The 24,566-nt window shown below is 39.0% G+C and overlaps 1 protein-coding gene across 2 annotated transcripts in view; it reads right to left on the reverse strand.

The window, feature by feature from the left end:
- Positions 1-24,566, reverse strand: part of ZNF704 (zinc finger protein 704) — a 242,776-nt gene that overhangs the window by 181,555 nt on the left and 36,655 nt on the right. For both annotated transcript variants that reach the window (XR_007148527.1, XM_047842149.1), the window contains exon 2: positions 5,923-6,164. Coding sequence is in view for 1 of the 2 variants with exons in the window: in XM_047842149.1 (XP_047698105.1) it covers positions 5,923-6,164 (242 nt within the window). In the remaining variant the exon portion in view is untranslated. The remainder of the gene's footprint in view (positions 1-5,922; positions 6,165-24,566) is intronic.

Genomic DNA, 24,566 nt, shown 5'->3' on the forward strand with positions numbered 1-24,566 from the left:
TTAGAGACAAACTTAATAAATAACCACAAGTTGAATAGTTACGGAAAAAGCAATGATAGTGTCTCTCCCTGAGAGGCATAGATGATAACTAGTCATGTTATTAGGCATGTCTTAACTTCATTACTGAATGTGAATAATTATTCTAGTCAAAGTAAATTTATAAGGCAAGACATAGATGTAGTCATCAGCAATAACAACCTATATTAATTTTCCTACAGGGGCTGTTAACAAATCACCATAAACTGGATGGCTTAAAACAATAGAATTCTATTGTCTCACAATTTTGGAGGCAAGAAGCTGAAATCAAGGTGTCAGAAAGCCGTATTTTCTTAGTCCTTTTGTGCTGCTATAACAAAATACCATAGATCATGGAGCTTAGAAACAACAGAGATTTATTTCTCACTGTTTTGGAGGCTGGAAGTCTGAGATCAGGGTGCCACATGGTCGGCTGAGGTGGCATACTTCTTGTATCCTCAATGTGGTAGAAGGGGCAAGGGAGCGCTCTGGGTCTTTTTTTTATAAGGGCACTAATCACATGCATGACAGCTCCACCCTCATGGCATAATCAGCATGCAAAGGTCTTACTTCCTCACACCATCACATTGGGGATTAGGTTTCAACAAATGAATTTTGAGGGGGACATATTCAGACATAGCACTTTTTCTGAAGGCTCTGGGGGAGAATCTGTTCCATGCCTGTTTCTTAGCTTCTGGTGTTCTTTGGCTCGTAGACCAATCAATCCAATCTCTGCCTCCATTGGCTTTCCTCCTTGTCTTTTGTCTCTCTCTTTTTTTCTTATATGGATACCAGTCATATCACGTTACCACCTACCCTAATGACCTCGCCTTAATTTGGTTACATCTGCAAAGACCTTATTTCCAAATAAGCTCACATTCTCAGGTACTGGGGGATTAGGACTTTGACACATCTTTTGGGGAACACGATTCTATTCATGCATGCCCCATCAGGCACATACAGACCAAAACCCTTTATGTTTATTATCATCATTTGTACTACCTCACAATTTACAGCTTCTCTATAATCTCTCAGTTCTTACATGATGATGCTACTGAGTGCCCAGAGCTTGCTTCTCCTGGTTTCTGTTTTGGTAAGTATCTACATGGTTTACTACAAAATCAGCAGATTTTATAAACTTATTTACCTTAAAAGCAGTATATTTCAATTAATATACACCAAAGAATACTACACACAATCTTTAAAATATAGAGAACTACTAGAGCAGTCTTTAGGAAACATAGTAGAAGTCCACACAGTGGCATCCCCAGCAACGCCCTACAACAGGCAGAGCTAACATGAGTGGAAAGTTCTCCTCCAAAAGGGACTCTCCTGAGTCCTTCATGTTCTCTCTTCTAATACTCACAGATTTGCCCACCATGCCTAGTTACCCTTTGGGTCAGTTGAAACACTCACTTTCTGGACTGTGAAAGAATGTGGTGTTAGCAACTACATTCAAGCAAGTCAACTCATAAGAAGTCTCATGTTACTCCCAACAGCTTGGCACACACTCCAAGAACTGAAAAATTGCTTCCAACTACTTTTATGCCTCATATCCCTGGCTAATCTGTAAATTCCCTACACTGTATTTCAAATCTTTCTTTCTTTCTCCCCAGATTTCTACCACTAATCTGGGCATGAATCAGTTATTATCCAGGCCCAGGTTCATCATCTTTTTTTGAAAAACAGGCTAAAATCACTGTCTTAGTTAATGAGTTGCTGAGCTCTGCCCACAGGAAACCACTGACTAGCATTTGTTTTACTTACTGACCTTCGGTCTCTTATTCATTTCTTGAGCCAAACCACAGTATTGGAATTCCTTTCTGGAGGGACTCTTCACTCACACCCCTGTCTCTATAAATACTCTGAAAGTTCATTTTCCTCAACTCTCCATAGAGATCAAGACAGCTAGCATTTTTCCCCAGAGATTAAAAAAATACTTAAGATGACATATCTATAATTAGTAACTCTTCATTCTCCATTCACAATCTCTTTCAGAGGGGGTTGTCATCTTTTATAACCAGACATCGCTAAGTGAAGAAGTAATGAAATCTTCAGAGACAGACACATTGTTTAGAGACTGTTGTCCCCACTGTTATCACTGATGCTCCTGGTAATCCCCAACCCAAATTCTGCTCCCCAATAATCCTTAAAAACTGCAAAGAATTTTCTTTTCTGTTAATGATAGATAGCTCTTTAGTTCCAAAGAAACGCTGCACATTCACGTGCTCTCTGACACACTCTTGCTCTGTTTAGTTTCTCTACTGAAGAACTTGGAATACTCAACGCTATGATGCACTCACCTCCATCCCCACGCCCCCCCCCCCCCCCCAAAGAAAAGGCTGCTTCTTCCTAGATCAATCAAGCAATGTCCCACAGGTAAGCAGACTCCACTGCATTCATATAATGCAGGACTCCTGACGATCTTGCAAGGCCGTCTAGCACACTTCCACCCAACCTTCCCTGGCTGTCTCACTCTCGGGGCTCAGCCCTGCACCACAGTATGGCTTCCTTCCACAGTATCTCCCTCCTTCCATGCCTCTCGCCGCACCCCTTTCTCCCACATGCATCTGTCCCAATAAAATGCTTGGATTTAACCCTGCCTTGGCATTTGTTTCTCAGATGACCCAGTCTAACACATCGGGATTAGTAACTCATTTAAATTTATATTTTCCTGAAACTAGCAACTTTCAAATGGGTCCTCAGAAAATGTGTAAACAAACATGGATTTTGTAGAGTAGATCTCAGAGTTCCTCCTTCTCAATTCCATTCATCCTCATCTTGAAAAAGATACTAACAACAACAAAAAACTAGGCTTTTGAATAGTTGTATCAAATTAATAACTTCCGTAATATTGAGAGATTCTCCTTTATGTACAAATTCGTTCAGTTCTAAAAAGAAGGGAGCAAATTAGGAACTGTTACTTGATATTAGCTACTTAGGTGTCTGTTTCCATGATTGAACTGTAAGCTCGTACAGGGTTGGCATCCCATTTCATTCCAATTTTCTTTTACTGAGTGCTGCGTTCGTAGCAGGTACTCCATAAATAAGCTACTGAACGGAAGCAGGAAATGCTCCATCACAATGAGATATAAAGATGGGGAGGGTAGTTCCCAGATTCTTCCAGGGATATGAAAAAGCAAAATATATCTATTATCTTCATTATATAAACCACAGAAAATAAACATCAAGTACCATTTTAGAAAATATAGAAAGCAAAGGTCAACAAAGATCCTTTTGCCTATAGTGGGAATAAGCAAAGGACAGAGTGAGAAAGATTAAAAGAATTGATTTTAAACTGCCAAGAAACTCTTTAACAGTGATACTCTATTGGTCAAAAATGCCTTTATAAGAACTGGCCAAAACATAACATCTGGATTTAGGAGAATACGTTTCAATAATCAGGTGGATAGAGCTACGTATTATATATATATATATATATATATATATATATATATATATATATACACACACACACACACACACACACACACACACACACACACACACACATATTATGTAAGATATAGCTTTTCTTATACCAAAAAACTTCACAGTACTGTAGACTCATTCAAAATTCATTATCTATACACTGCCAATAGACAGATTACATTTTGCTTTTATAAACAAAAAGAAAAGTCGCATATCTTCCTACCGTGTCAGGAAAAGGAGTTTTCAAAACAAAACACCGATTTACTTAGATGATAGTGGAAAGTTGACGTTTACAAAATAATTCCATAACAGTACATGGAAATAGAACCGAAAGAATTGAGAGTTTGATAGTTAAACCCCACAATTTTCTGATTCCTTCATCATCATCAAGAAAAAGGGCAATTTATTTCACCAACTGTTGGCATATTTGTGATGATTAAATACTATAGCAATGAAAACAAGTATATTAGAGGAAATCTCGAACAATGAAGCTTTAACTAGTATTTCCCAAAATAGATGAATATGTCTGAATTATATCTTGTCATTGGGGAATTTTTGCTGTACATTAATGGATTCAAAATCTAATTAACTTTCCTATACTGCTTAAGAACCCTACAATAACACTGGCTTGACTCGTAACTTTTAAGTACAGTTAGTGAATTGGAGAAAGTGGAAAAAATATTCCACATGCCAGAGTCAGGAAAGGCAGAAAACATTTTACTTCCTTTCCTTTTCATTATTTTCCCCAGAAACTATTGCAATGGGGTGAAATTAAAGAATAAAGATATATCTAAAACAATCTATGGTAATTTAAAATGATTAATTCCAGGTCTTTTAACATATAAAGTGCTCTAATGGAATTTTTAGCTGCAGTAAATCCTGTGGAAGTACAAGTCATCACTGACGATCTGACATTGGGAAGTCTAATTTTTTGCACGACAAGCTCAGAAAGAAAATAAAACCATAGCTCTTCACATTTCAACTTAACGTGTCACTTGTCCTATGAGTCAACCAAATAACAGCTATGAACTGAGGTACCTACCAGTTTTAGGGCATGATAAAACATTTCATAACAAACCCCCAGTTAAAGGAATTAATCCTAAAGAATTTAACATGTGCTTTGTATGAAAAAATTAGAAAAGCAAATAATTCCAAGTGGTTAAACAGAAGCCATGAACATATGAAAATTTTCAACAAAGGTTAAGGAAAACAAAGAGAACTATAATTTTAGAAAGTATGACAAATTTGGTAGAATAGAAAAATACACAATTTCCTAGAGGAGATACTTTTGATTTAATATAGAAAGCAATGAAATTCTACTTATAAAAAGTAAATAGGCAAAAAAGAAACATTTATTCCTTTCTAAGGATACTATATTCCGAGTTGAAACCATTCAAATAATAGAGGACTCCTCAAAAATTTGCTTATAATTCTCCATTCACAATCTCTTTTGGAGGGGGCTGTCATTTTTTATAACCAGACATCACTAAGTGAAGAAATGATGAAAGCTTCAGAGACAGATATGTCATTTAGAGACTGCTGGGTTTTGGTAACAAAATATGGTTTACATATTAAAAATAAGCACGTTTTTATGCTACAGAATTTTCTTTCTTTCATCCAACAAATATTTATGGAGCCCCTAGTACATTACTAAGCATTATTTTAGTGCTATTGATACAGCATGAACAAGATGGTCCAAAATCCTGGCCAATGTGTAACTTATTTTCTAGGTGAAATAAATGACAAGCAAGAAAATAAGTAAAAGGTCTACTATGTTCCATTCTACTACTGTTCCACGTCATTCTGCCATAATGTTGTGCTTTGACTGAATGCTACTGGATATATTTTAAATAAAATTACAATGTGATAAAAGTCTTCTGATACTTCAAATAAACCCTCTTGGCCCATTTCTAAGGTAGATCTGTCTTAAAAGGATTACCAATGCTATAAACCAGGGATCATCAAACTTTTTCTGTGATGAGTCACATGTAAACATTTTAGGCTTTGCAGGCCACCTGTGATTGATGTCACATATTCTTCATTTTTTTTAAAAACCCTTTACAAATGGAAAACCACTTGTACCTCACAGGCTATACACAAACATGCCAGGAGCTGAATCTGGCCTGCAGTCATAGCTCTCCAACCTCTGCCCAAAAGATGTGAGTATCCCTGCTTTTAAGTGGTTATGCTCAGTACTACATTTCACGTTTCTTTTTTGACATTTACTCTCTCGTTTTTTATTATTCATTTTCCAGAATCGAATAAAACATTCTTTTCTACAGCGACAATACTCGCAACTAGCACAGTCATGAAGTCAGTTCCGAAGAGCAGGGCCACCTGCTCTACTTCACACAAGCAACAGAAAAATGTTCTTGGCAGAAAGCCCCTCCTAAGTCTATATACTCTGGAGAAATATGGTAGAGATTGTACACACTCTCCACAGGCAAACACATAGAAAGGCTAATTTTCCCTTACCTTGCTGGAGGAACATCAATATTGGAAGAAACAACTTTTCGTTTTTGCTCAAGGAGACAGATGGAGCGCGTGTTTTCTTTTTCATGGTCAAGGACTCGGTTGGCTTTTTTGGTGTCTGCCGTTTTCACATCTTCCTCCATGGCCAATGGAAACAAGTGTTGATGAGACATTTTTTTATTAGAGTCACGTTTTAAGTCCTCTGGTTGAAATGTGAAGGTCATTTCCCGCTTGATGCTTCCCACCTGTGAAATGGAACACAAAACTTCTTACCCACACGAAACAGCAGCTTGGCACACCTACATGCAGATGACCCTGAGAAGAGACTACAGACCAGAGCCCTCCTTGTTCATCTTGAAGATTTTATAGGTTGAATGAGAAATATGTAACATGGAAATAAAATAGCTGACATTACAGAGTAATATGCAATTGATACATCACACATCATAATGCAAACAAGAAACACCACAAATGTAAGAGGAGCCTTTCAGGCACATAAAAATGTCGAAGACTTGAAAGCATAATACTTCTATGATAAATCTAAAAATTTAAAACATCACTGTTTTCTCTTCTACAACACAGAAAGCTCAAGTAAGTAAATAAATTCTTAAATATTTCACACTGACTATATGGCATAGAAGGGTGCAATGAAACACAAAATGAGCCTTATCTCTGAATATGAATACTGATCTTAACCATACTCTAGTTCGTGAAGAACTATTTTTTATCTTTTATCTAAAGCAGTTAAGATCTTAGTGAAATCCCTCGTTAGTATGATGATAAAAAAGTCATTAATTTTTCTTATCATTTTTGACTAAATGCAACAGTGAGTAAGGTTTAAGACAAATAGAAAAATTATGCCTCAGGGCACTGAATCTGGCTATTTCAGAATTTGTGATGACTGAGAACAAAGACTGAAGTTAAAGAAAGGTTTCTGTAAAGGTGGTGGGTGTTATAAATGAGGTCTGGAGTGAACTTCTTTAAAAAAAAATTTTTTTTAACGTTTATTTATTTTTGAGACAGAGACAGAGCATGAACGGGGGAGGGGCAGAGAGAGAGGGAGACACAGAATCGGAAGCAGGGTCCAGGCTCTGAGCCATCAGCCCAGAGCCCAACGCGGGGCTCGGACTCACGGACCGCGAGATCGTGACCTGAGCTGAAGTCGGACGCTTAACCGACCGAGCCACCCAGGCGCCCCTGGAGTGAACTTCTTAAAGTCATGAGTGTACAAGGAAGAGCCTCACTGACCGGTGGAGTGTTTCAAAATATGCACACCTCTAAGCCATTTCACAGGCCCATTTGACAGCTCATGCCTCTTGTGGACTGAGTTTGTCAAATCAATAAATCTTCATTTCCCCACTTAAATAGAAGATATGCTTGTTCCTTTGTTTTTAATTTTAGGTAGGAGGAAAAGTGCAACAAATTTGGTCAAATAGATTTATTATTAACAGAGGCTAACACCACAAACAAGGCATTTTCAGAATAAAATCAGAATATGTGTTCAATAATAGCAGAGACTGCCAACGTATGATGTTAAAGACTAGAAATTCTCAGACTAAAGGGAAACTCTGAGATATGCATGTTAGAGTCACAGGACCTGCTCACATAGGAGAATTTCCAGAACCCAGGGATGACTTATGCCTTGGAATCCAGTTAGCTGGAATGTAATCTTTCATATGAACATAGAGCTCTCAACTGAGCTCTTTTCTTCTTTCCTTGGCCTTCACTTCTCAGGGCAAAAAGATCTTTTTCCCGTGGTGCTCCTGTCAGACCTACCTCTAGGAAAACAGTCAGCCACTTTTGGTCTACTCATTAAAAACTTCCAATATTTCTTAAAATGAACGCTTTTTTAAAAAATTTTTTAACATTTTTATTTATTTTTGAGAGAGACAGCATGAGTGGGGGAGGGGCAGAGAGAGAGGGAGACACAGAATCTGAAGCAGGCTCCAGGCTCTGAGCTGTCAGCGCAGAGCCCAATGCGGGGCTCGAACCTCCAAACCGTGAGATCATGACCTGAACCAAAGTCAGATGCTTAACCAACTGAGCCACCCAGGCACCCCTTAAAATGAATGCTTTTAAGAACTGTTTTAATAACATCAATACACAATAAAAAAAATAAGAAAATATTTCAAACTTCAAGAAATGCAATGAATGTTCAATAAAAATGTAGCTTGGAAAATCAACAAATGTAATTACTAATACTGTAAATATCCACCATGAGTCACTTTCTAAAATTCTTTTTAAGTTTATTTATTTATTTTGAGAGAGACAGGGACAGCGTGAGTTGGGGAGGGGGAGAGGGAGAGAGAGAGAAAGAGGGGGGGGAGAGAGAGAGAGAGAAAGGGGGGGGAGAGAGAGAGAGAGAGAGAGAGAGAGAGAGAATCCCAAGCAGGCTCTGCAGTGTCAATGCAGAGCCTGACGCAGGGCTTGAACTCACAAAACTGTGAGATCATGACCTGAAGCGAAATCAAGATGCTTAACTGAGCCACCCAGGCGCCCCACCATGAGTCACTTTCTATGCAACTTTTTCTGCCTGAAGGTAGGAGAGAGAGGTGCTTTTTCACTCCCATAGCAGTTCATTCCAAACCTGCATTCCAAAAGGGATACACTAAACACCAGGCACAGAAGATGAAAACAAAGGCCTGGTTTCGATGATTATAAATAGTTTCTCCCTAAGTGTCAAGTATTACATTAATTAAATATTTAAGTAGTCATTTGTATTAAGTTGTAGCAATAATTGACATCTATACCTCCCTTGGGGCAAATGTACTGGTTAAATGAATTCAATCCAAAGATAGATAGGGTTAGTGGAGAACATTAGAGGAAGCTCAGCTTTTAGTTTCAAAATTTTAGGAAAAAAAAAACCCCAGCATTCTAAAGCACATTAATAGAAAGTAGAATAGATTTCCTATGGAAATTATATTATAATTATATATCATGCAGTTAGCCAAGACTTCATAAAAATATAGTAACATTCAACAGTGTAAGCTATAAATCTTCCACAATACATCCTAAACAAGAAACTACTCTGTCAATAGTAATCAGGGAATTTTAGCGATGTAATGGATGTCAAAGACTATTGAGCCTAGACTCCTTGTTTTAAAAGTACACTTAAAACGGAGTTAGAGGGGCGCCTGGGTGGCGCAGTCGGTTAAGCATCCGACTTCAGCCAGGTCATGATCTCGCGGTTCATGAGTTCAAGCCCCGCGTCAGGCTCTGGGCTGATGGCTCGGAGCCTGGAGCCTGTTTCCGATGCTGTGTCTCCCTCTTTCTCTGCCCCTCCCCCGTTCATGCTCTGTCTCTTTCTGTCCCAAAAATAAATAAACGTTGAAAAAAAAAAATTTAAAAAAAAAAAAAAAAAGGAGTTAGAGGGGCACCTGGGTGGCTCAGTCAGTTAAGCGTCTGACTCTTAATTTCTGTTCAGGTCATGATCTCACAGTTTATAAGGTCGAGCCCCTCATGGGGCTCTGTGCTGACAGCGTGGAGCCTGCTGGGGATTCTCTCTCTTCCCTTCTCTCTCCCTCTGTCCCTCCCTGCTTGTACTCAGTCTCTCTCTAAAAATAAATAAACAAACATTTGGGGGGGGAAAGGAGTTATAAATGGGCCAAAGAGAACAAAAAATGTAGTGATGAGTAAGAAATTTCTGATACTTGGAGTCATGGGTTCCACTGTGGGTAAAGCTGGTGGAAGGAGTGGATGACAGGTGTAGACCTTCATTGTATCACTATTACTGTATCACTATTACTGTATTACCTTTAACATTCTTTTATTCATACCAGGTAGTATACAAAATTTTTTTCCCGAGTTTATTTATTTAATTAATCTCTACACCCAACATAGGGCTCAGACTCATGACCCCAAGATCAAGAATCGCATGTTCTTCCAACCGAGCCAGTCAGGCACCCCTAAAAACATTTTTTAAAAAGAGAGTTCACAGGAGAGTAGAGAGTGGGAAGAGCGCATGAAGTCAAACCCTGAGAAGCTGGGCTCTGAAGTGGCTCAGAGAAATGGGGTGGTGGCTGGAGAGGATGCTGGACAAGGGAGAATGTTCGAAGACAAGAGGTAACAGAGCATGTTTGAATGCTGAGGCAGAATGGAGGGAAAGGGATGAGTAAGGGCCAGCGGTAGCAGAAGGGGACAGGACTGATATCCAATTGTCGCACCCCTCGCAGATTAGCAGAAGAACACAGCAAAAAGAGCATCGGGACCGTGATTAAATTTGGGCCCTTACTACTTTAGAACAAAGCAGCTAGAGGAAGATATGGTCCCATTTATATGAGATTTGCAGAAAAGGCAAATCAATAAAGACAGGAAATAGACCAGTGACTGCTTAGGGCTGGGAGTAGGAGCTAGAACTGAAAGCAAATGGGCCCCAGAGAACTTTTTGTGGCGGCAGAAGTGTTCCAGAACTAGATTATAGTGATATTTGTATAATGCTGTAAATGTATTAAAAATAACTGAACCATATTCTTACAATGAGATGAATATTATGGTATATAGATCATACCTCAATAGAACTGTTGAAAAAAAGAAAGAAGGAACAAAACCAGGAGTAACTGGTATGGAAAACGTATTCACAAAAACACTTAGACCAGATATTGGGTAACTGTGCTTGTAAAAGAGGTATCCATAAAGTCTATTAGTTTGTTTGTTAAAAAATAAGTTATGCTATGGCAATCGAGGCCACTGCAAGTAATTGTATGGTTATATCCTGCATATTGGTAAGATGAGACTAAAATCCCTCTCCCACTCAAGACGTGTCCTGGTTTTTCCACCCATGGAAGAGGGACACTTTTCTAATTTTTCCACCTGAGAAGGAATTTTTGTACTTTATCTGTCCAAAGAGGGCACTCTTATTTATTTTTCCCCCACTTTGCACAATGTCGTGGTGACAAAACGAAACTCTTCTGATGATCGATGGGGCCTGGGCCAAATTAGCTTCCTTCCTGGAAGCAGATATCAATTAATTATGTGACTCATATGAGCTGATAGTTTTGATAATAAAAACGTTGAGGCTATTGGAAGAATCACTCTATGCTACAGCTCAGAAGGGGGCAAAGGGTTCAACAATGGAAGACAGCCAGAAAACCAACGAACACAATCTGGAAGTCCTGTGGGATAAACAATGAAGAAAAATAGCAAGACCGTTAACTAGTAATTTCTAGGAGAAAATACAAGGCTAAGGTTTAGGAATAATCTTAGTCTAGGTTAAAAAAAAAAAGTGTCCCCTGCCCAGGGAGGGATTAATCTGATTATCTCACACTGATAAGACTGTAAGTTAGAAGGCAGTAGCATTTTCTGGTTGTCACATTTCAAGATGGACACTGACAAAGTGGAACAAACACAGCAGAATGATCAGCATGGCAAAGGATATGACTGGGAGGAACTGGGAATATTTTGTTTAGAAAACAGAGGGTTATGCCCCACACAGCTGCTCTCACATGAATGGAGAGCTCTCTTGAAGAAGAGGAATTTGAGTTCTGTGTTCCTCTAGAAACAGGATCAACGGTGTCCACTTCTGCTTCCCGCTAACTCCTTTCTGACTTTATGGTTTACTCTCTCTTCCTCTTTTCTTCTTCTTACTCTTCTGCCACATTGTAAATGAAGCCACTTGTATCTATAAGAAATTCCTCCTATTTATTTTTCAGTTAACTGTGTTTTCATGGAGTCATAAACTGTTAAGTTTATGTAGGTAGATTAAGTAGGTTAGATTCTTGGAACCTACCTAGTCTCACATAAACATTTTATTTTTCACTCTTTCACTATAGTTTAAATGTACTTTTCATGTTTAAAAATGTTTAAGGGGCTCCTGGGTGGCTCAGTTGGTTAAGTAGCTGACTCTTGATTTCAGTTCAGGTCATGATGTCACAGTTCATGAGATCGAGCCCCATGCTGGGCTGCACACTGACAGCGCAGAGCCTGCTTGGGATTTTCTCTCTCTCCCCCTCTCTCTCCCCTCCCACCCACTCATACTCTCTCTCTCTCTCTCTCTCTCTCTCTCTCTCTCAAAATAAATAAATAACTTAAAGAATGTTTATTACAAAATGTATTCCATCAACTGACAAATGGATAAAGAAAATGTGGCTTATATATACAATGGAATACTACTTGGCAACGAGAAAGAATGAAATCTGGCCATTTGTAGCAACGTGGATGGAACTGGAGCGCGTTATGCTAAGTGAAATAAGCCATACAGAGAAAGACAGATACCATATGTTTTCACTCTTATGTGGATACTGAGAAACTTAACAGAAGACCAGGGGGGAGGGGAAGAGGGGGAAAAAAAAAGTTACAGAGAGGGAGGGAGGCAAACCATAAGAGACTCTTAAATACTGAGAACAAACTGAGGGTTCATGGGGGGTGGGGGGAGAGGGGAAAGTGGGTGATGGGCATTGTGAAGGGCACCTGCTGGGATGAGCACTGGGTGTTGTCTGGAAACCAATTTGACAATAAATTATATATAAAAATAAATTAATTAAAAAGATTTAAAAAATTAAAAATATATATGCTTGTTATTAAATTTTCAATAAGATGTATATAAAATAAAATGAGGAAAGCTTTCTATTCTATTCCTCCCCACTCTTTTCCCAGCCCTGCCCAGTCAGGTCCAACCCCCAGAAAGAAAAGCTTTTAACAATTCACTGCAAAACTTCAAATTACTTAAAAATGCATAAATACCTGTTTAGAGTAACTAATGATGGTGATTATACTATATGTATTATTCTGCAACTTATTTGCTCACTTCACAATAAATCATGGGCAACCTTACATGTTAGTAGTAGAGCTGCTGACTTTTTAAAACATTGAAAACTATAACAGTCATGAGATCAGATTTTTTTAACTGATCTTTTTTTTTTTAATTTTTTTTCAACGTTTATTTATTTTTGGGACAGAGACAGGCAGAGCATGAACGGGGGAGGGGCAGAGAGAGAGGGAGACACAGAATCGGAAACAGGCTCCAGGCTCTGAGCCATCAGCCCAGAGCCTGACGCGGGGCTCGAACTCCCGGACCGCAAGATCGTGACCTGGCTGAAGTCGGACGCTTAACCGACTGTGCCACCCAGGCGCCCCATAACTGATCTCTTCTTGACAGACATTGAGGCTCTTTTCAATTTTTCATTATTAAAAATAATTCTACAATGAACATCCTTGTATATGTATGCGTACAGCTTTATGCACTTGTGCAAGCATTTTTTTGCAGAAAAAATTCCTGGAGGTTAGAATTTCTGAATCAAACAACCAAAATTTTAGTCATGGGGGAACAAACCAGAACACCCATACAATGGGCATACCATGACATCATCAAAAGAAGGTCATCAGGATATATCCATGATATATTAAGAGGAAAACATTTGTCCACGATCTATAATGAGTAACAAGTTGCAAACTAATAAGTTAGGCATGATTGCACTGCATTTAAAAAACAGAGTAGTTTGCTAAATAAGCTTACACCTTACGGAACAGAAGACTGAATGGGCCAAGAGGGTTTTTTTCTTATATAATTAGACATACCTATGGATGGACATCTGCATGCATACTTGTGCGCACGCACGCACACACATACAATTTTTAGGTGGTGTTATTATGGGACACTTTCATGTTTCTAAGGTTTTCAAATTAAAGACAACTTAAAAACTAAGATTTAGCAAAATTATGAGGAATAATGCCCTGTTAGTCGACATATAAGGAAACTGGGATTCTTAATTATTGTTGGAGAGAAGATACATGCTGTAGGAGGCCGACCTGGTGAAGGTAGCACATTTAGTTGTGCATCACTTTGTGTTAGAAATTCTATGTCTAAGGGAAGAAAAAAGAAAAGCACACAAAGCTATTTGGCACAGAACTTGTTATAACATTTTAAAAAATGGAAATTCCCTAAACATCCATCAAGAAATTTGGGGTTAAATATGCATGAGTAAAATATATGACTAAAACTAAGACATATCTCTATATGTATTAAAATGGAAAGACATTTACTACATTAACTGAAAACAAAGAAAATCCAAATGAGTGTATGTAATATGATCTCAGGGAAGAGAGATGTGTATATATATAAAGAGAGAAAATTCTGAAAGGACATTCCAAAATGTTAAGAATGGTTTCTCTTGGGAGCAGATTTATAGGTCAATTTTGCTTTCTATCTTATTTGCCCATAGTTTGGTATTTAAAAACCTAAGAAGTTATTCTATGATGAAAAAATACATATCATTTTTATCTAATTGTTTCTCAAGTATCTGGCATTTATATAACGAATACCTTTCCTTCTACTAGCTTTCAATTATTAACATATATGCATATATTAAAGGGAAAATGAATTACTTAAAATAATGCATTCACATGCACTATTAGTTCCATTGATTATCAGCACCACTCAATCATATTGTACTACAATAACTACCAATGAATTCCTTCTCCCTACCCAACACAGAAGCCCTTCATACAGCATATCAGAGACACATGCATCATCCCGTGTAATTTCTTGCAAGGGAACAAAGCTTCAGTGTTCAATTATATGAGAATGCTACCAATTACTGAGTTAACTAACAAATAAAACTCAAAATTTTTATTGCAATGAACAGCTTTTGTTTTCCTAGAAAAAGATAAACAGCGTAACTATAAATATGATATACTTGGGAAAATTGCACTATTTTAAACAAGAAGTTAACAGTATCTATTTAAATCCTGAATTTCTCTAAATGGTGTCCTTTGTAGATTAGATGCCACTTTCTAAGATAGGGACAGAAGCTCATCAGTTTTTCTCAATACAAAAACATCTGGTTTTCATAGGAGGATTCTAACAGCTCATCAGAAAAGAAGATGGCTTCTAACATCAGCCCACTTACTTGATCAATTCTTTCTTCTGTCTACACTGAAGTGCATCCCAGGCCACCTTAATCCTAACACCCTCCCTATGGATTTACAGCAATAAGATGCCAAAAAGCATGTGTCAGCACTCCCTCTTGGAAGCTGTCCTTGCTTACTCATCTCAACCCAATAAAATGTGAGGAGTTGGCTCTGTAGATTAACTGGATTTCCAGGAATAATTTGCAGAAAGCCAACCCATTTGCCTTTTGGGGCTTTCTGCATAGTAAAAAAGTAGAAAAGAAATTCTGGAAAAGAGAAGAAAATTCATGCCACAACAAAACCACTTTTGGAGAGCAAGCCTTAAAAGGCAAGTGAACGGTCTACTTGGCCTAGCAACTCGTTGACTCTTCCATTCACCAGGAAACCACACAGTTGCACCTGACAAACTTTGCAAGAGAATCCTTCCTATTTCAGACTGTGTTTCCTGACAGTAGGATTCATTTTTTAAACTTGCTTTCAAAACACATAAATATACATTACATATTTTGTAACTGATGACAATGGCACATTAACCACAGTGTGGAATATGTAATCAGACCCAAAGATTTTAAAACATGTCACCAAAAAAGCAAAGGTTATATTAACAACAGGGACAACTGATTGTATCTTAATTTAAAATACTACCACTAAAGGTCATGCTCAAAGAAAGATTGGACTCTTGAGTCAATTGATAAAATGTATGTCCCAAACTAGTCAACAGAACTCTACTCATTTTAGATTAAATTCTTCAAATTTCATGCTAGGTACACAGAAAAATAAGTTGGATGGTAAATCTATCCAGTCCTAATGAACGGCTGTAATAGAAACACTTTAAAGACAATTGCTTCCAATTGCTAGCCCTTTGTTTATATTATTCCCTTAGCCCTCTGAAACCAATGAAGTGTTTGACTGCTTTATCCTCAAGTATATTATTTCTCTATACCAAGACAGAGTAAATGGCAGATGGAAGTCAGACTGGTTTGGTGTACAAGAAGCAAAACGCAGTACGACAGAGTTGAAACCTTGAATTAGGTTTTGGCATCATGCATTCTAACCATACAGCTACAATATCTCAGCAATCAGTGTTGTTAATGCTGGGTTTACTAAAGCAAGTTTTAACTTTAATATCTTGACAATTTAATATTCAACAAAGCATGACTTGGCTTGCCTAATGGCAGATTAGTCAGCTGCACATTTAGCAAAGTTATTGCAAAAATCTTTGGTGGAAGACTTCTTGGCTGAAGCTTCAAGCCTTCTCTTAAAATTATGCAAGTGAGAACATACAACTGAAGTATTTTTTTAAGCCTTTCTGAAAAACCCTGAATAAAAATACCTATTTGTATAAAGTCCGATGTGGACTCTGGCTCAGCCGATGTTACCTGCACATTTTTTCCAACCAAATGTAAGCAGAGGGGACATCAATATCAATATGGGTCCAACTTATTGTACTTAACTTCAGCATACAGAATTTTTAATTTATGTTTATTAGGTACTCCATTTGTTTTATATAAGTCAAAGTTTAATTCAACCAATCATACCCAGTTGATGTGAAAATCCTGTGGCCTTTACCTTCCAAATATATCCAGAATCCAATCACTTCCCACCACCTTCCACAGTCAAGCCATCATCACCTCTTGCCAGGATTTGTACAACAGTTTCCTCCCTGGATCCCTGTTTGCATCCTTGCCTCATCTCCCATACACCCCAGTTCCTTCTCAGTAACAGTAGGCCATCTTATCCCTTAAAAACAAGAGTCAGATCATGCCTTTCCTCAGCTCAGAACTCAAATGCTTCCCATTTTGCTCAGAATTAAAGTCAAAGTCCTTGTAGTAGTTTCCAGGGTCCCATTTGAGCTGCTCCCCTCTATCCTTCCTTGTCCCTCTCCAGCTTCCTCCTCCCACTCTCATTTCTCCCCCAACCCTTGCTGGCCTTGAACATGCCAGACATATCCCTGCCTCAAAACCTTTCCACTAGCCACCCCATTTTCCAGGAATGTTCTTCCTTGATATATCCACATTGCTTGCTTCCTCACCCTTTCAGTCTGTGCAAATTCTCCCCCCTCAGTAAAGCTATCCCTGACCACCCTATTTAAAGTTACAGTGCTTTTCTTCCACTCCACATCTATCACATTCTATTCTATATTGTTATTCTATAGCACTTACTGTTTAACAAAAAACTGTATAGTTTACTATTTATTATGTTTATGGTCCGGGCTACTCCCCCAGAATAGCTCTATGAGGGTAGACATTTTTTTGGTTTGTATATTGATGTTTCCCAGCACCTAGAAGAGAGTCTGAAACACAGTGGGCCCTCAATAAATATTTGTGGAATAAATCAATGAATGAATTTTCAGGTGATTATATGTGCTCTCTGGTAGCACTTACTAATAAATGTCTAAGAACGACGGATGCCAAATTCCTGAGGCTGCAAAGTGTGGGGTTCCTCAGTCTAAAAGGTAGTTCCTAAACTACCAGAAAGAAATGGTGAATTGTGCTACATCCAGGGAAAAAATTAGGTGAAGCACAGAATGGTCATCATCTTATTCCCTTCTTTATCAAAGCACTCAACTTTATTTCATGGAGGACTTTATCTCCAGGAATGCAATCCTTATTTTGTAATAAAATCTATAGCGGAAATAGAATTTATTTTATTTTTTAAGTTAAGGGACTCTGAACCTTCCTTCTACAAATATCACCTAGGTTAATCCAGGACAAACCTGTAGAGAGATAATATGGCATAATTTCAGAAGCAAGTCACAGTTAAAGTAATATGATTTTGAAACTCCTGGGATTGGGGGGGTGAAGATTCCTGGAGGGTAAAGTATTAGGGGCAGATCACCTCACAGCCTGATCCCCAGGGATGCCCAGGGACACTTCCTCACACCTGCCTGTGGCTCCCCGCAGATCCAGCCCACTTGCTCTCCCAGCAAATCCTAACATTTGCGGTCAAAAATAACAATGATAATCAATGCCATTTTTAATTTCTTCCGCATTTGGTTTACAGTAAATATGTTTGCCACTGGAATTTGGGCCCCACTTGAAGTTTTTTCTTAGAAGCTTCTTTCTGAAGGGGTACAGGTAGCTGTTTTACTGAGGGATAGCTGACCTACGGAAGACTTTTCCATACTAATTGCTGGGTCAGAGCCTCACTAACTGTCACTGCCACTGCCAGGAGGAGCTGGGGTCTCTGTGCACAGAACAGACCTTTGTTGTCTCTGACCTTTCCGCCTTGCAGCCTCTCCCCAAGGGACTTGGAACCTTACCTTGCCCCATCATGCTGAACCAAGGGGCTCCTCTAGAGGCCACAAACTTCACAGGGCCTTTCCTCTACCCCTATTGGACACCGTCCCCCATCGCCCTGAGGGCCCCTCTGCTCCCATTGCAGAGCATTTCTGAGCTCCTTCGTCCCCACCTGGCCCGAATCCTAGGCACAAACACACGGCAAGAAAGAAGAGACTCGTGGGAAATGAAGCAGTAGGGTAAAGCTCAGTTTCTTCATGGGTTAAATAATTATTTGCCACTGACCTGAGTATCAAATAAGACTTTAAAACATGGTTTCTCTGATCAAACCACACATTTCCCAAAAGTGGCTGGAAAAGAACTTTATGGAAAGTTGTTGAATGTAGTTGTGACATGTATAAATGAAAAGGCAAAATCAGTTCTTGAGGAGAATATTGCATAATTTCTCTGGGGCCCAAACAGGGCCAAGAGCATCTTTTTGTTCAGGAATCTGATCTAAGAGAGATCGAGACTGATGTCCATTAACGGCAGTGGTTGGAAACGACGGGGCTGGTGACCAGGCCAGGCCACGTGCACATGAGAAACTAGAGGAAGCCAGGGAACAGTAAGGAGGAGGGTGGAGCGGACTCTGGAGAGAAATAGGAACAGAGGGCAGAAGGATCCTCAGACAAATGGGGGCTGAGTGCTGCCTTATCCCCCCACACTCTGGTGCTACACCCACCCACATGTGCGTGCTAACCTTGCATCTCTCCTGCTAAGGGCCTTGAAACATAATCCCCACCCACCTTACCCCACCTTTCTTTTCTGTAAAACCTACGCTGCTTTCAACTTCTTGCAACAAAAAGCAAAAGCGTTAGACTAACTAACCCAATACCTCAAATTCCTTTGGCAACAGAACTCTTAAGACAGCTTTTCGCACTCATCAGTGGTTGCCACAATCTGACACAACTTGTTTAATTTTCAGAGAGACAAAGAGGCAGATTTTAAAATAAAATAGAATATTGGCTGCTGAAGTTTCTCCCTTAAATATACATTTCATTTAAAATACAATTTATTCCTTTGAGCAGTAAACAGCAGGTGAAATTAAAAACTGAAGTTGAAAACTAATGAATTTACATTTTAGCTTGGGTGGTGCTCTTAATTCACAGCCAGCCAATTACTTTAACTAGCTGCGCAGATGACTAAATAAAATCTGTTAATAAATGCAGCTCGAGTGTATTCAAGAAATTAAGCAGTACATATTAGAATAAATTTGTATATCTGCTGATTATAAGTTTAATTCTTTAAAAATCAACTGGCCTAGAAGGGAGTAGATAGGAATATGAGGGAAAAATACCTCCCACAGTCTTTCACAAGAAAGTAGGTGGGTCAACAGAAGAGCTGGGCAAACCCATGACAAATGAGAGCAGGTGGGCCTTAAGACAAAAAGGTGTGCTTGTGCCATTTCAGCCTGTTCATGATCCTTCCTTTCTGCCTTTCATGTTTACTTAGCCAGCTATAATAAATGCACAAATATGTGTGTGCATGTGTGTATATATGAACAAATAAATACAACACACACATACATATTTCCTAGCAGTTCTGCTCCTGCTAGAACCGGACTGCTACAATATAAAACTTGGCATAAAGTATTCATGTTTTACCCATCTCTCTCCTCTAGTGGTCCAGAAGCAACTGGGAGGCAGAGAACAAGTTTTGTTTAGTTCTGTATCTGATACATACATCAGATATATTTGACACCTGTGATAGGCATACTTGGTACACACTGGGTGCTTGATGAATGTTTACTTCATCATGAAGGATAATATGGCAATGGGGCTGGTCTGCAAGGGCTGAAAGGGAGATCTGTAAAATCAGGAGACCAAGTAACTAGTATTCCATATTCACAATATTCTAAAATATACAGAAGACAATAGCAAACGAGAGTAGTAGTAGTAATAATGTCTAAGTTTACCAAGCCATTACTAAACACAAGACATTGCATTGAAATTTCTTCATACACATTATTTCACTCCAATCCCAAAACATCCTGAGAATGATCCTGTTACCCAAACTTTACAGGTAAGGAAACTAAGACACAGAGAAGTTACATAACTGACTCAAGGTCTCACAGATGTTTCACCTGCTCTCTCCTGTCTACCCCTCTACTGGTTACTTCCAGTAATCAAATATGCTCCTGTATTTCTTAGCTTGACCTCTGATCCTGCTCAACTGCTTCACCTCTGCCATATTTCCCATCACAGTCAAGGTCCCCATAAAGATGTCCACACTAGCTGTCTTCACTTCCCTACCTGCTATTCCCTACCTCTGACTTACTGTAATTGATTTCTACTTCCACTGAAAGAAAAGATGCTTTTGCTAGAGTCACAGTGAACTATATTCACTGAATTTAATAAATTCTCACCTTGAAATTTCCATTCTCAACAGTACTAAACACAATTAGCCTCCTCGAAGCATCATCTTTTCTTGGCTTTGTGATAGCAGGACAAGCCCCAATTCTTATTTGCTGAATAAAACAACAGAAATCTCTAGCTAGTTTAAACAGAAAGAGAGTTATTGACAGTTCATAAATCTCCAAGAAGCCTAGACAGTCAGACTGGGGGGTGTTCAACAGGACAACTCCACAGAGAAACCACTGTGACAGATGAGCAGGAAGCACATGGCCAGGACAAAAGGCCATCACAAAACTGAACTGGAAAAAGTACCACAACACTGCCCCCCGCCACTCAGATCCCATGACAACAGATACTGAAAACCAGAACTTCCATGACAGATGGTCCAGCAGCACCAGAAAACTTTGACACTGTCTGTCAGAAGATCTCTTCTGCACATGGCAACCCCTCACTGTTTTGCTTGTGCCTCTTGTCACAGGCTGCATGTGGAAGCGCTGTGTTGGCACAACCTAAGTCACACAAAGTCCTAGCTGCAAGGTATTCTGGGAATTCTGGCCACACCCGCATAGGAAAATAATAGAGAAGGGGATGGCAGAGGTGTTGAATGAACCAATCTACAGTATTTACCATACCTCCATCTATTTCTGGATTTCCATATTTTTGGTCTTTGTAGCCTCTTCTGTCTGCTACCCCCAGCACATATTTTTCATTTATGTACTACTTCTCTCTTTTTCTATTGCGGACATCATTTTTCACCTGGACTACTACAATACCTTCCAGTCTAAACTACCCACTTCTACTCTTAACCTCAAAGAATCCACATTATTCAGAGAATCAAGTAAGAAAGATTTTATAACTTTAGCATACCATAGAAAAATGATTTCTAATAAATGATTGTTCTTAGTTACAACTTTTATTTATTTATTTATTTATTTTACCTTTTTTTTTTTTTTAATGTTAATTATTTTTGAGAGAGAGAGAGAAAGACAGAGTGTGAGCAGGGGAGGGACCAAGAGAGAGGGGGACACAGAATCTGAAGCAGGCTCGAGATTCTGAGCTGTCAGAGCCTGATGTGGGGCTTGAACTCACAAACCATGAGATCATGACCTGAGCCGAAGTCGGATGCTTAACTGACTGAGCCACCCAAGCGCCCCTTAGTTACACTTTTAAACCTTTAAAAACATCATTTAAGTAGGCAGCTACCTATGTGTTACAACTTAGAGGTGCTAGAAAGATCCCTGGTCGAGATCTATATCTCAATGGCTAAGGATAATGCCAGAAATTCTAACAATGGGATTAAGTAATATGTACGTCAACCTTTAAATTATAAATTTCCCAGGAAAAGCAGTCTATGCGTTGTGTGTGTGTGTGTGTGAAATCATATAAAACTGGAATCAAGTCCTCACTCTTTCTGCACTTTAAGGTTTGGTCCTCTTCTATAAAATAGGGATAACAGGTTGGTAGAAAGGATTAAATGGAAATATCTAATAAAGTATGGTAAACAGGCAATGAACTATAGCCCTTTCTCTCTGGCAACACCTTATTGAGAATTAGTTTGTGAGAGTGATCAATATCCAGTGTGACGGCTAATGAAAGACAAAGGGTTGTAGCAACCTGATATAGGCTTAGTGTGTAAAAGGGATTACAAACACATAGAAAAGGAGGCCCCCATGGAGGACCATGGAGCTCTGCTCAGAAAGAACAGTATGGGCCACAAGGGACAGCCATAGGTAAGGCTTCTGGGAGCCTACAGTGGGAAATGGGTCATAAGAAAAACAGAAAGAACAATAAATAATCAGGAACAGGTCACTAAATCCATCTCACTTGCTTAAAAGCTGGTGCTTGGAGTGAGCCCACTGGGGTGCCATCAATGTCTCTGACCACTGTCCGTATCACCCCACTTGCTGAGCTCTATCCTGACTCAGAAGAGCCCAGGAAATAAGAACCACAGTGAAAGATGAGCAGGGAGAGTAAGTGCTCAGCAATGGTACTTCATTCCTTGCTTGACTCTTTGTCCCAGAGCTCATTCAACAACAGCAGCAATCTTCCTCAGATCAATGGAATCCTATGAGTCTCCTTAGCAGAGACAGAGGACAGGCCTGCAAGCGAGGCAACATGCCAAATAGAGGTCTACCTTCTCACCTGCTGATGTGTGCTTTCATCTTCAACTTAGGAAATGAGCCAAAAAAGGACCCTACTTTGGCTGTTGCTAAAACGTACCCGTGGCTGTTTACCACTGCTAATCATGTAGAAGAAACTATTTTCCACCAATATTCCTTATATATTTGGCCTATGGACTAACTCCACTTACAGTTTTTTTTAAAAACAGGAACCTTATATTATTATAAACTTCACTGATTTAGTAAGGTAGGAACTTTGTATTCATTCACATATTCTAGAAGGGTGCTATTTAATTTAGTGCTTTCAAAGACAGAATTTGTAGGAGACGGGATTTTGTCAGTGGTTTACAAGCTTTGTAAGCTAACATTCTCCTTGAAAACACACCATGTGGCCCTAACACTCCTGGTATAAGAAATGAAACTTGGCTGGCAGCCAAGTAGTGCTTTTCACAGGACCTTACACAGTGTAAAGATACGTGTTTATGAATGTCAAAGGTCACATATTCTGTTTTTTTAAAAGCCAAAACTTTTTGCTCATATGTTAGCTACTTGAAGATATTCTATAAAAAGAAGGTAAAATATGAATAAGCCACAATTTATTCTCTAGCTTCGAAAGGCAAATAAGTTGTTTACAGCCAGAAACATGTACATTCTTCCAGGAAAACAGCAGACAAGTGATAGACACTATATAAACACCTTCTGTATCTCTGTATAACACACAATTTTTAAGTATATGTTAATACATTAATTCCCAACTAAAATACCTCCCAGTTTTCTTATTTAAAGATCATTCTCATGGAACTCTTTATAAAGAGGTTGTATAAAAGCTTCAAAGATAAAAATTCTAAAGCTTGAATATTTATTCCGACCCACACATACACCAGTCTCCTTTCTCCCAGTGATAATAAGAAATGAAGATATTTTAGTAAATCTTTGAAAAGGGTGTTTGCTTGAAAAATATTCATTCAATAAATATTTTTACTTGGTATTGTAGACAAAGAGCATAATAGTGTGTGTGTGTGTGTGTGTGTGTGTGTGTGTGTGTGTGTATACACTAAAAAGGTACAGGGGTGCCTAGGTGGCTCTGTCAGTTAAGCATCTGACTCTTGGTTTCAGCTCAGGTCATGACCTCACAGTTTGTGAGTGTGAGTTTGAGCCCCTCAATGAGCTCTGTGCTGACAGTACAGAGTCCCCTTGGGACCTCTCTCTCCTGCCCCTCCCCTGCTCTCATGTACACACACTCTCTCAAAATATATAAATAAACTTAAAAAAATAAAAAGGTAAAAAGGTCGGTACACTTATGGAGCTTGCAGATTAGTGGGACTGAGGGGCCTTAATAAATGAATTACACAAGCATAAACAATATTACAACTGCAGCAAATGCTCTGATACAGACATATGTGGAAAAGCTATGAACACACAGAAGGAGAGAAATTAGAGTCTGGGAAGATAACTGTGAGAAAGTATCTGTGTTGGTTTGGGCTGCTATAACAAAAATGTCATAGACTAGTTGGCTTAACCAACAAATATTTGTTCCTCACAATTCTTGAGCTGAGAAGTCCAAGATCAAGGAGTGGGGGATTTGGTGTCTGGTGAGGATTAGTTTCCTGGTTCAGAGAGAGCTGTGTCCTTACATGGCAAAGAGGGAGAGCTCTTGGGATCTTCATCTCTTTATAAGGACATCAATTCTATCATGGGTGTCCACCTCCATGACCTTATCTAAATCTAATTACCTCTCATAGGCCCATCTCCATATACCATCAGTCAATAGCAGGAAGTGATGAGAGGTAGAGCTATTTAGATGAAAGGCTATTGTGACAGAAAGGCATGGCAAGTTTAAAAACTTGGGGGAAAAAAGTCACCAAAGCTGGAGACCAGAATAAGGGATGGTGTAGGGCATGAGATGAAACCAAAGAGATGGAGAGGCCCAGACCACACATTATGAGCTGAACTGTGTCCTCTCAAAACTCACATGTTGAGATCCTAACCCCCCAATACCTCAGAATATGACTATATTTGGACATAGGGTCTTTAAAGTGGTACTTAAGGTA

This window comes from Prionailurus viverrinus, chromosome F2, assembly GCF_022837055.1.
Source record: "Prionailurus viverrinus isolate Anna chromosome F2, UM_Priviv_1.0, whole genome shotgun sequence".
Taxonomy (NCBI): Eukaryota; Metazoa; Chordata; class Mammalia; order Carnivora; family Felidae; genus Prionailurus; species Prionailurus viverrinus.